The sequence below is a fragment of the Synchiropus splendidus genome, chromosome 7 (genome assembly GCF_027744825.2).
Source record: "Synchiropus splendidus isolate RoL2022-P1 chromosome 7, RoL_Sspl_1.0, whole genome shotgun sequence".
NCBI lineage: Eukaryota > Metazoa > Chordata > Actinopteri > Syngnathiformes > Callionymidae > Synchiropus > Synchiropus splendidus.
In genome coordinates, this window is record NC_071340.1 from 25,816,375 (window position 1) to 25,828,961 (window position 12,587).

Sequence of the window (12,587 nt, forward strand, 5' to 3'; positions counted from 1 at the left end):
ACCTTTAACTCCAGCCGCAGTTTCTACGTGCGTGTTACCGTGGAGCGCTTACCGACAGCAGCAGCTATCGGAAGATAAACAAACATGGCGGAGGTAAGCCACAGATGTATTTTTGCTATAACGCCTTAACCGTCGCAAATGTTCTCCTTAAATATGACAACAGAAGCTCGTCTTGTCAACGTGTTCCTTTCAGTTCGCTGCTGACTGTGTGTTCTCCAGCGGTTTTACACAGCTGCTGAAGCTAGCCGTTTCCGAGCTAACTGTCTTCTTATCGCTACATTATACACTCAGGAACAAATGTTACGTCCTAGTTTTCCATCATTGAATCATCTGTCTTGCCTTGTTTACCTCTCATAAAGCGGACTTTGCTGCTCACTCAAACTCTGCTGGTGTAAAAACCAATATGTGTACGTGTTAGCATTTGCCCGGAAGACTGAGACGAGGATTCCCTTTAAAATGTAACGTAAATATCCGCCTGCGAGGCTTTCTAGTTCGCTTATTGATGTATAGAAAACAGAGAAGAGGAAATACAGTACATTGTAAGACAAGGGGTTATATTATGATTTGCAAAACGTCGTCATAATTGCGTTTGTCTGCAATAAGCGTCTCCTGTCTCCACAGACCCACAGTTTGCAGGACATGAGGCAGCAGGCGGCTGTCGCTGCCAAAGTCTTCATACAGAGAGACTACACGAATGGAACTGTGTGCCAGTTCCAGACCAAGTTCCCCTCTGAACTGGAGACCAGGGTACGCTGTTTATTTCTGAATGTTTCCTGGTTAAACCCTCCATTGAATTGATTTATATATGTTGATATCTGCGTGTACAAATCAGTGCAAGTCACTTCACATTGTTTAAATATTCTTTTTAGACTATCAAACCCAAGAAGATTATGAATAAGTTGATAGATGGTTAGATAGACAGAGATTAGGGCAGGAAGAGCAGAGCACATCACAGAAAAAACTTGTAATTTACATGTACTGTATGTTGGGCCTGACTCATAGGACAATAACATTCCAAGATTAATGTTTTGAGATCATGTACCCGAAGCCAAGGTGTGTGGCTGTTCAAGTGCTGCAAGGATTTAAAAGTGATTTTAAATGCGCAGCAGAACTGAAGCGAGGTTCCTGAGACAGTAGTGTATTCGCTCTATGATTTCATCACTTTCCTGTTCTGTGGTAAAAAGTGAGATGGTATGAGCTGCTGACTCAGTTGTCATGGTAACGTTTCAGCGTTAAATATGATTCAGATATGCTTTGTTTTCCATCAACTGACTAGGCGCGAATATGATCGGCGTGATCCGATGATGTACTCTATATAAACACACAGCCCATATTGGTGCTGAAAGAAATGGAATCCCTGGGTGTCTGAGTTTTGGGTGTCAGGGTGCCTCTCGACACTGTGGCCAGGGTTGGGTTGATAGATTCTATACTCAATATTTCTTTCATGTGCTGTGGTGCTTTGCTCCTTTCTCTGATTTTAAGTAAAAGGCAATTATCCTGCATCTTTACAAGGTCAGAAGTCATATTATCACATTGTATCTTACAGTGGCTTTTCTTGTTACTGATCAATGGTTAAAGTTGTTCATATCAATGTGCAGTATGCACCAGTTCATTGTATGATATACGAATATGTTTTTACACACACACACACACACACACACACACACACACACACACACACACACACACACACGCTTGTCTTCCTATCTTAGTGAACATTGTGATTGACATACATAATGCTTTCCCCAGCATCTCACCCTAAACCTAACCATCTAAAACAAATGGCTGAACTTAACCTTTACGCTCAACCAAACTAAAACCCTATGATACTCAGCAAGCTATTTTGTAGTTTTAACCCTCAAAATGAGGCTTGACAAAGTGAAGACCGGCCAAAATGAATCCACTCTGTTGATTGAAAACTCATACAGGTTCTCACAAAGATAGAAGTACAAGAACCCACACACACACACAATCTGGCATTCGCCTCCTCATCACCTCCACTGCACCTCCATAACAGTGTTGAATTCTTCAGGAGCACTGTGTTCTCTTTCTGTTTTTCCTTCCAAAGATGCCAATCTCACCACACAACAAAAGATGTGGGTTGTTCTGTGTACATGAAATGGACCGAGAACAGAGATGCACAATCTTACAAAAACCTTCCTTTGGCATCTACTTTGTCTGTAACTCTCCCTGACGTTGGTTTTGTATTCACGTAGTCCTGGGTTGGTCTGTGCTAACTGCTGTAATGATGCAGGGGAGGAAAAGCATCTCCACATTAACGTTCACTGGACTGAAAATGTGTGCACCACATGAACTTTGTCTTTTAATTGGATCGCCTCTCCATGACACGTTCACATAAAGTGAGTTATGTACCATCAAATTATTTTGCATTATTGATAGCCGTTGCTGAGGTTACGTCTGGAACTCAGTGTTCTTTCACCTCATTGTTTTCTTTCTGACACGTTGTTGGGCTTGATTGTGGCATGTTGTAACATCACATTTCTCACAGACAATCGTCTGTGAGAAATTGATCGCTGTTTTGTTGGTTGTTTCCTGTTTAAATGCCTTTGTTTTGCCAGAGAAACTGGGAAGAAGCTCAAGCATTAAAAATATATCTGACAGTGAGGTTGCCAGAACCCCACAAGTCTATTTCATTAATCGGAAACTGATCGTTTTCCTTGGCCCGTGTCTGATCTTTGTTTCCACGGATCGTGTTTTATTTACATGACACTGATCCTCTTCATTTGCAAGCATGTTCGCTCTTGCTCCGAGCAGTTTTGGAATGATGGCAGAGGCACTTGTCATGGAAATATGTTGGACTGGACCAATGTGGTTTCATTCCCTCTCTGCAAATTCTAAAAGCGGAGGACAAACAAAGCTTGTCAATGGGTTTTGCCGAACTTGCATAAGACCTCCCGATCCACTGGAGCCAGTAGTCACATTATTCAGGCATTAGGGAGCAGAACATTGGAAGGTCTTCAGAGGTGTTCCTGGCGTTCTCCCTGTCTGCTCTGGTGTCTCCTTCAATTCCCGTATACCTAATCTGTCCTGGACAGTTCCTTAGCACAGCTGTCAGCGCCTCCGTCAGTCCAGTTGCTTCGTCCAGTAGTCTCTGAGCATCTTATTCTTCTCTGACACATTCTTGAAAAACCGTGGTGGTCGTTTGTTAGCCAAACTCTGCCGGCAAGCCAACTGAGCACCATTGTCGTCTTGTTTTCATGAAGGTAGTAGCAGCAATGAGGAACCCACGCGTGTCGCAGCGGGTGTCCTGACATGTTTGCACCATCTGTTCATTAATTCAAAGCATTGAAAGGCCAAAGGCCCCGAGTAGTGTGGCAGGTCGTCTCCAGTGGGACAGAAAAGCCTGCTATTCCCCTGATATATGACCAGTTCCAGAAATGGTGGGGACCACACATTTGTTTAGAGATCTAAAGCTCTGGTCAAAACATGCATGTGACACAAGACGCCGCACGTCTCCAGGAAGTTGTCAGCAGTCGGGCAGCGCTAGTCTCGAGCCCAAACCCATTTACGTACAGAACATCGGCATGACGGCCTGATTCGTCCTCACCTCAGATGTTAACTGCTGACTGACCTCCGCCGCAGCTGTAACAGAATGTGGTGTTTCACAGCCAAAAGTAAACATGAAAGAGTGATTTCATGTTTGATTTACAAGTAAAATAGCGGAAACATGCTGCATGATACGGAGCGTCTTGATTGATCCTCGCTGCTCTCACAAGATGTTGAACAACGTGAGAGAGATTACTGACGATTGAGAAGATTTTTATCAGTGAGGTACAGATCCAGATGTCAGAAATTATCAATGAATAGTCTGGTAATCTTCAATAACTTTACCAAAAACAGTGTCGTTCCTCTTGGCTGTTCTCATGCAGACAGCTGCAGGATCACAGCAGTGGAAACGGTTAGAGCCCAACATTATTCATTCAAGCAAATCTGTCTCTCAGTAAAATCGGATGTCTGTCAGTCTAATAAAGTCCTGGACCGCTGCACTCCACTTCCCCAGTACCAGTCTCCCGCAGCTGCCGCTGCACACCTCAGTGTTCAGGGAGCGAAGTTGTTTTTGAGCGACGTTGTCCTCCCAGACAGCCATCAGAACCTTTACTGCTCCGCTTTCATCATGTCTGCGTGGAGTCCCGCCGTGCACATAGTTTCCGGCATGTAGCGCCGAGTCACTGAGGCCAGAAGCTCATGAAGTCTGCGGCTAAAACCCGGTTAGCTTGTGTTGAACGCACTTTGACTCGATACAAGAGTCTGCAGTGTGAAAAGCCCCTTAGAGACTTGATGTCCTGCAGCATTTTCTTGCACTTTCCCGCTCCCTTACCTGGCTCTGGACACAAGTGATGGGTAGATGAAGTGAAGTGATGGGATTGTTGGTCGAGTAAATGAACAAATTATATACACACAATACTTACTTCAATGTTTAGTCATTCAATAAACGCCTCAGTTGACTTAAAATGTATGTTTATAATAATCTAGCTGACTGCATTGGTAAGATAGTTAACATAAGAGGCATCATTGGTCTCACCAGCGGTTTACTAACATGTTTATTAGAATCACATGCCTCTTGACATGAACATGAGCTTCACATTTGCTGTAACTGAAAGCATAACAAACACATTTTGTTTTCCATCATGGGTCTTCTAGTTTAAGGAAATCAATCTGACAGTTCATTTTCTTTTCCATTAAAACATGGCTTGGTTAAATGTTTTGTTACTCTTCAGTAAGTCTGCTTTATATTGTAGTGCTATTAAATGAAGATTTCAATTTCTCATCCATCTTGCAAATATTACAAGTTGGAGAGCTCAGAGAAAGTCTTGCGACTTTTTGTGACGGAATGCGTTAAATTAAATTAAATAAGTGCAGTCTATGTGAAAAAATCAGAGTTAGACAAACGTCTTTTAGCTAACCTTGCAGTGTTTGTTGTATATTTTTGACTTGAAATGCTGTTTAAACTACTGTAGCAGTTGAAGGAGTGAGTCTCAAATCAGTTTGCATTCATGTTGTGACCATTTCTTCTCATATTTCAGATCGAAAAGCAGCAGTTTGAGGAGACCATTCGGATTCTGAACAACCTGTACGCTGAGGCAGAGAAGCTGGGAAGCCAGTCGTATATCGAAGGTTGCCTGGCCTGTCTCACCGCTTACACCGTCTTCCTGTGTATGGAGACGCACTATGAGAAGGTGAGTGGTGACTTCAAAGTGCGTGTTTGAAAATTGGGAAGTCATGAGTGACATTAATGCTAGTAGTGACTTTGGGAAAGGACTGGTAGTGGTTTTGTGTGGGAAATAAAATCTTTTCTGAGAGAAACAACCGCATGTACGGAAGAGGATTAGGGCCACTGGAGAAAAAAATATTGACAGAATTCTAAGTTTGAAGTGAGAATTGTGACTTTAATCTCAGAATTTTGCCATTTTTTATTATATTATTCTTCACTGGCCCTAATGCTCTTCTGTACTAAAGACATTGATTTAATACTTTGAAGTTTCCTTTGCACAAACAACAAGGTTTTTGCCCCTCGCCTCTTTGTATTGGCCAGTAAGCGGATGATGGCACGCCATGTTTGGATGCGAAACACAAGTGTTTTTATGGCTCCTGCATGTCAGCTCACCACTCGCAGCGGATGTTCTAGGAAGTTAAAAGTGTCAGTAGTTTCATGGCCTCTGTGGAACTTTACTGCTCTTGTGTGAGGATGTGAGGGTCTTGAATTGTACAGAGGATGTGGACTGCGGAGAAGTGGTCTGAAAACATTTGCACTCGCTCAGGGTTTTATGTGCTCTCATAAAGTCATGTAATTGAAATTGACTGGCCATTACCATAGTAAAAATAGAGACGGTTCCTCAGCTCGCCTCCAACTGAAGAATGCAGTGGGCTGATTCATCTGGCTCTTTGTTGGCCGGAGAGTTGGCCACCAGACGAACACTGTAGTCAATTGTCTGATGATTCACTTGATATAAAAACTGGATTAAAATTAAAATAAAAAGTCTTTTCTTTGTGCCATGTCATGTCAAATTGGACCAGTTCAATTGTTAAGTGACCAGTTTGTTGTCTAGCTCGTTGTGTTGTGGCAGCCTCTCTGCAGGAGGGTCTTCACACCCAGCTGCTCTGAAGATAGAGCTGCATATGAGGAAGCCCTGACCACAACTTTTGACGTCATGACTTCATGTCTCGATGCCTACTAAATTCTGGAATCTAAAACCTGAAGAAGTCATTGGAACGTTCTGGAAAATGTCAGAGAACTAAACTTCCCAGCTGCGATAGCAAACAGGAGGTCATGAAGATATTTATCGGTACATCTCCATCTTTGTGTTTTCAGGTTTTGAAGAAGATTGCAAAGTATATTCAGGAGCAGAATGATAAGATCTACGCTCCCCGGGGCCTCCTGCTCACCGACCCCATCGAGAGAGGACTGCGAGTTGTATCCTTTGCCTCATCTTTCTGCTTCTTACCGTCCGTCCACTCATCCATCCACCCTTCTTTCCTCCTTAAGAAGCCCATCTTCATGACCTCATGGCTGTCGGTGTCGGCACCGATGGCTCCTCCTCTCACCATGTCGTCCCCTGTAATGAGAAAGCTGAGCTCCTACAGGAAAAGCAGCGCTATGTTGGGACACCCTGTAAAAGTCGCTATGTAATCCATCACATCTGCGTAAAATGAGCGGGTTCAGCCACTTCCTGGCGTCATGTCCGCATACCCGCATGTGTGTGTCACCCATATCATGCCCTCAGCACTGCAGAGGTGAAAGGTGTTGAGGGAAGGGAGGATTTGATGGAACTTTCTCTCTGACTCAACACCAGACTTTTTTTTCCTCTCACACTTGAGTTGCTTTTTTTTTTGGCGGGCGATTGGCAGACAAAAACATCCGACCTCAGCAGTTTTTACAAGGCATGAACTTGAGAAACCCGACGAAGTATTTGTTGGTAATTTGTGTTTCCACCTCCACTTCACCCCAGCTGCAGCCGCAACCTTGATTCGGCTCAAGAAGACTTGCGTTTTATAAATCTTGCTGGAAATGAGCATCGATCCATCAGTATTGCACAGGCCCACTGGATCTGGGGGAAGTTGGAATCATCAGCACATGCAGACCCAGAACTCATCTCTATGAGGATTTATTTCACTTGTTTAAAATTCACGCAGCTTCTCAGTTACAGTGGAGTTTGTACTGTGTGTGTGTGTGTGTGTGTGTGTGTGTGTGTGTGTGTGTGTGTGTGTGTGTGTGTGTGTGTGTGTGTGTGTGTGTGTGTGTGTGTGTGTGTGTGTGTGTGTGTGTGTGTGTGTGTGTGTGTGTGTGTGTGTGTGTGTGTGTGTGTGTGTGTGTGTGTGTGTGTGTGTGTGTGTGTGTGTGTGTGTGTGTGTGTGTGTGGCCCACAGCTCTGCAAGTGCCACAGAGCACGCAACAGTTTCTCCGTCAGCGGGAGGAAGAGTGAGCCTTGAAAGAGTTGAGTCTTCCTGTTGTCTTGTAGAGTTAGATAGCGTCTTGGAGGAAAACGTCGGGTTTTTGTTAATTGTAGGCCTTCAGCATCAAGTGAGCTCTATATGCATCATAACTCTGTTTGTCCCTGAACATGATGCCTCTGTATAAATCTGACCAGAGCTTCTCACTGACAGTCGGGAATACATTTGATGTGCAGTAGTGTCCCAATAAATCCAGGGCTTCCGCTCCTTATAAACTAGCGTGGTGCACAGCCACCGCTGAAATAAGAGCCGCCACGCCAATTAAAACAAAGTGGACACATTGAAACAAACGCATAACACATCATGGATGTGGACATGACCCTTTTCACAGTGTCATTCATGGGAAAATCGTGAACTATACATTATAATGGCGGATGTCTGTTGCTGACGGAACTCAAGTCGTGCATTCCAGTCAGACATATGACCCACTGGACTCAATGCCTCTGTGTCCTGTATTCAGTTTGGTCTCCATTCTGTGACGCCGCGGTCGTGACTCGTGATGGTCCAGCTTTAGGTCAGGAAAGAGCCTATTTTTGTTCCATTCTGGTCTCTATGATTTCAAAGTACAGCCTCACAGGCTTCCTGAAAAGAGTCTGTACCATATTGTTATTATTTCAGTTTTTCTTTCGGTGCTCAAAAATAAGGTTCCACTAGAGGATGATGAGCGGAGATGACTTTTGAGTGATGGAGCAGAGCTTGTGTTTGAGTTTCACCTCTTCACCTCGCCATGTACTGTCCAGTCTGCAGAGCTCTGTTCTGGTTCTGTCGTGACTGACTAACTTTCAAATGGACTCCTGTCAAGTCTGAAGTGTGTTGTGAGTCCCTGACCGAAGCCCCCCCTCCAGATCGAGGTCACCATCTTCGAAGACCGAAGCCTCACCAGATAAAAGCCGCCTGGGTGAGTCCTCATGCTCCTCCACACTTGGGTCCAGAACAAAGGCTGTTGGTTACACTCATCACTCTGCCGTCATTTTTGGGAAATGTATTTCAAAGTAAAGTCTATGAGCACTCACCCCCTCCCCCCACTCCGCCCCCTCGCAGCTCTCACAGTGACTCCCACATGAAAGCGGCTCATCTGGCTACGATATTATTCAACAGCTTTTACAATCGCGAGGGCAGTTTCATAAAAGCTATAAAGAATCATTTTCCTTCATTTATGGCTTTCACAGGCGTCGCACTTAGTCATTGGTTCGTGACTTAATGGACATGTGGTGCAGTTGTGGACGAGCAGTAACTAACTGAAGAACTGCCCAGTAAGGTTTGGGAGGAGTGGAGAAAACGCCTTTACATTCAGCATCAGTCCCTGTGTGAGGACCACGTGCCACGTCACCTTGTCCTGCTGAGGAATGCAAAGCTGCAACTTTGGCAGGCAGCTGCTGAGAGAGGAGAACACGGGCGTGTTGCCAGGGTCAGAGACGCACACTTCATCCATCCATCTTAGCATCAGAGCTCCTTGATCCCACCAGGATTCCAGACTCTTGGAAGATCAGAACATCATTCCAGACTGATACAGTGCAGGCGTGGTTGCCTGGATCCAACCGTGCTCTTGTTGTCCCAGGCCTGGAGGCCACATATGAAGTGTTGTGTGTGCCAGAGAACCACACTTTTGAGAGTTAGTGAAACTCAAGCATCACTGGTAGCTGCACGATGGAAGGGAGAGTTGTTGGTTCTAATCCATGGACCTTCAGACACGGGCCTTGTCATGACATGAGCCCTGTCCGCTGCTCTGGATAGTAGTATTTAGGGATGAGAACAAACACAACCTCCACGATGACAGTTCTGCATCTCACGATAAATTCGATCGACACGCGGCTCACTCTCTGCATTGGACCTACACACGTGAACATGAGGAGACGGTGACGGTGACGCGCTCTCAAGCTCCGCTGCGGTGGTGGACTTTGGTTGGTGAAAACACTTGGATATTAGACGGAGCTCTGCTCCGCTATTGGCGTCGTCGTCCTCTTCCGCGTCCCCATGAGGCTTCACTGATGGAGGACACACTCTCACAGGCAGCGCTAATGCTACGAGCCGCCATCAGTTAGGGACCATCAACAAATTCTAAAGCATCAAAGTATGAGTTCAATAAGGCCATGGAAAACAAGCATTTTAGGAGAGAGAATTGTGAAGGTTTTTCATCACACAAGACAAAGGACTGACAGTTTGTATCATGATCTGGAGAATAGAATATGACTCCATGGTCATTTATTCACCTGATTTCTAATGTTTCTTCAGTAGCATCTAGGAACTGTGTCCAGACTGCTCCATAGTTCAAGTCAACTGTTCAGAGACATGAGATACAGCAGACAGACGGCTCCATTGAAGCCCTAAATAAAGCTGGCAGAGCAGCCTGTCAGACACCAGCGGCTTCTACCAGAGACCTGAAACATTGAGTTTCTCACCTCTGCACTGCAGAGTTCACTCTTCTATTGAGACGTCAACATATCAAGACGTTGGAGACAAACTCCTCTGATAAGTTTCATCATAAAACAGTTTCAGGTGAGGCTGTAGTGTCCAACACATGGAATAGAATGGACATGGATTTATCCTGACAACTTTTTTCAACCACCCCTTGTAGTGTCTGCTGAACGCCACGTAATGAAAGTCAACAGTTGAATGACACGTCGTCAGTATTTGCTGACCACACAACTGTGGTACAAGTGGTACATTACCATGTGTCGTCTGCAGAGTTGGTTCTGTTGAGTCTCAACACTGAATAAAGGTGAATCCGAGTGAATCAGAAGCCGAGCCGAGCGTGTGTGAGGTCACTGCAGGTGGATCCTGTCTGAGCTCCATTAGAAAGCAGGTGAAAAAGCTCCTGAGCTTCAGGCTCAGAGGAGAAATGCTGGTGACAGCTGGATGTTCTCATGGAGCCAGTGAGCATGGAAGCCTGTTCTTCTCACTAAAACATGAAGAGCCTCATCAGAAGCCAGTTTAAAGAATGAGGTGCGAGAGCGCCGTCTCGCGAGTTCTGAAAATGAGAACAGTGTTCCATGAAGCCTCGCCAGCCCATCACTCCACTAACTCACTCCACATGGAGCGAGTCAGGGGCGTCCACAGATTCACCCTCTGGACTCCTTGGTTTCTGGTTTCTGTTCTTCTCCAAAGTGGCTCCGGCCGCAGCAGCTGACCTTCATGTCCTCACTGTCCAGCAGGAGCCTCTCAGTTGGAGCACGCGCCGCCCACCTCCACGACCATCCCACACCGGACCCCTCAACTCTGCGTCTTTACAATCGGAGAAGCTTCGACAGCCTCCCGCACGCTGCCGCGTGTGTTCACCGAGCTTTTGACAGGACCTGCCCGTCTTTGTTTCTCACTTATTGTGGAAGAGCACAAGCCCCATCACTCCGCATGTCAGCGTGTTTCCCCCGTGAGCTCCAAACATTCCTTCAGGTTTTGATTCCACGCCGGTGCCAGGCATGTGATGTTGTAGTCCTGACGTCCGTATGGGTGAGCTGGCTCCGACTGAAGCATGGAAAGTGCTCTTGTGTGTCGACGTGCCTGTGCCACATCTGAATGTTGCTTTTAATCCATCCTGCTCTGTAACTTTATATGACTTTTTAATCTTTTTTTTTATGACCGTTTCATCTCTCAAACCTCCTGAATGTTCGTCCCCTTCTCTTCTACTTACATCGACCACCAACCTGGGGGCCATGATGGACTTTTGAAAATCTCTTTTCTGATTGGTGACTAATGTAAATATGTTGATGACTCTGTTTTGCTGACGTGGTATTTATCTTGTTCCTGTTGACGTGTAGTCAAGCACCGATCAATAAAATGTCAATGTAACCGCCTCACCCGGGGCTTTTGGCGTCTCTTTATGTGTCTGTGAAATGAAACCAGTTCAAACCGATGCTGAAAGCTGCTGCTATTCATGAGGAAGTTCAGATGTCCAAGATGATCTGGGACCAGATTCTGGTGGTACTGGTCCAAAACAGTGCTTCTCATAATATGGTGCAGTGAAAAAAAAGATGTAGCATGAAAAGGAAAATGTTTTTCATTGGATCATGTGAGGAAAATGTACACCTGAGAAACTGAAGCTTCATGAAACAGTGTCTTCATTTTCAGCTCTGTTGGTTTACAATCAATCGAGGTCTGTGAGAACAGTGGCTTTTTTGAGAACAAAAATGAAAGACTCTTGTTTCGTGAAGCTTCGTCAGCCCATCACTATAACCAGCAATAATGAACTGTATGTGAGGATGTTTCATCAGAATCAGAATCAAATTTATTGCCATGGTCAGTGGGGAGCCCACTGACTAGGAAAGTGCCTTGGAATTTTTTTTTATTATATTTTAGCATTTTACGTGGAGCTCACAAGGACACACAGTTAGAGCTGCAAGATCGGACATGAGTAGTGGGAGCTCTTGATGTTTCAGGAGGCTTCACGATACAGTAGTGATGGGTAGATGATGTTTCATGTGGCTTGTTGGGTTGGGTGGCGCTCTCAGTTCAACTTTGATGGGAGGTTTCATTGACATGGTTCTTCCAAATTGGAGTCACTCAGAGAAGACAGCGCCATCTAGTGGGCTCAGAAAATGAGGACAGTGTTCCATGAAGCGTCATCAGCCGTGCACTTGTGGGAGCTTCCCACCAAGACAGTCGGCTTAGTGCGTCGTCCAGCAGGCTGCCGTTCTTCAGGTTGAGGAGAGCGGGTTTCCTCGGTGCAACACTGCTGCCTCAGCGTTCTGCTCGATTGTGCTCCGTCTGGCACGACGACAAGAAGCAGACTGCGCTGTAAACACCAGCATCTCTCTGCTGATCTGCTTTGAAAGCGGATCCGTCTGCGGCAGCAGAGAAGATGGATTGTTGTTTGTTATGATGTTTCAGTGCAGAACAGTTTTGCAGTGAACTCCGGTCCACTGTTTGCGCCGGGCTCCATTCACTCGCCCGACCCACCAAACTGAGCGGAACACCACCTCTTCATCTCAGCTGTTTGGCCCTCAGAGGTTTGTGGCCTGAAGCTGGGAGGGAGGTCGGGCCGAGCTGCCCAGAAGCAAAGCTCCAGAGAGACCAGCTGGATGCATCGTCATCACTGTGGCACTACAGAGCGTGTCACTGTAAATCGGGTCTGTGAACACATTAACCATCCGACAAATACAGGTGCTGCTATTGAGCGTTGG

The 12,587-nt window shown here is 45.6% G+C and overlaps 1 protein-coding gene across 2 annotated transcripts; it reads left to right on the top strand.

The window, feature by feature from the left end:
* Nucleotides 1-11,289, top strand: golga7 (golgin A7). 2 transcript variants are annotated; one of them, XM_053871706.1, is made up of 6 exons: nucleotides 1-93; nucleotides 622-747; nucleotides 5,046-5,198; nucleotides 6,332-6,433; nucleotides 8,316-8,368; nucleotides 10,620-11,289. In XM_053871706.1, exons 1-5 carry the CDS (start codon nucleotides 85-87, stop codon nucleotides 8,355-8,357), a joined length of 432 nt encoding a protein of 143 aa, XP_053727681.1. In that variant the 5' UTR covers nucleotides 1-84; the 3' UTR covers nucleotides 8,358-8,368; nucleotides 10,620-11,289. The 2 variants fall into 2 exon arrangements, with proteins under 2 accessions (XP_053727681.1, XP_053727683.1); XM_053871708.1 differs by having other exon boundaries at nucleotides 10,623-11,289.
* The last annotated feature ends 1,298 nt before the right edge of the window (nucleotides 11,290-12,587 follow it).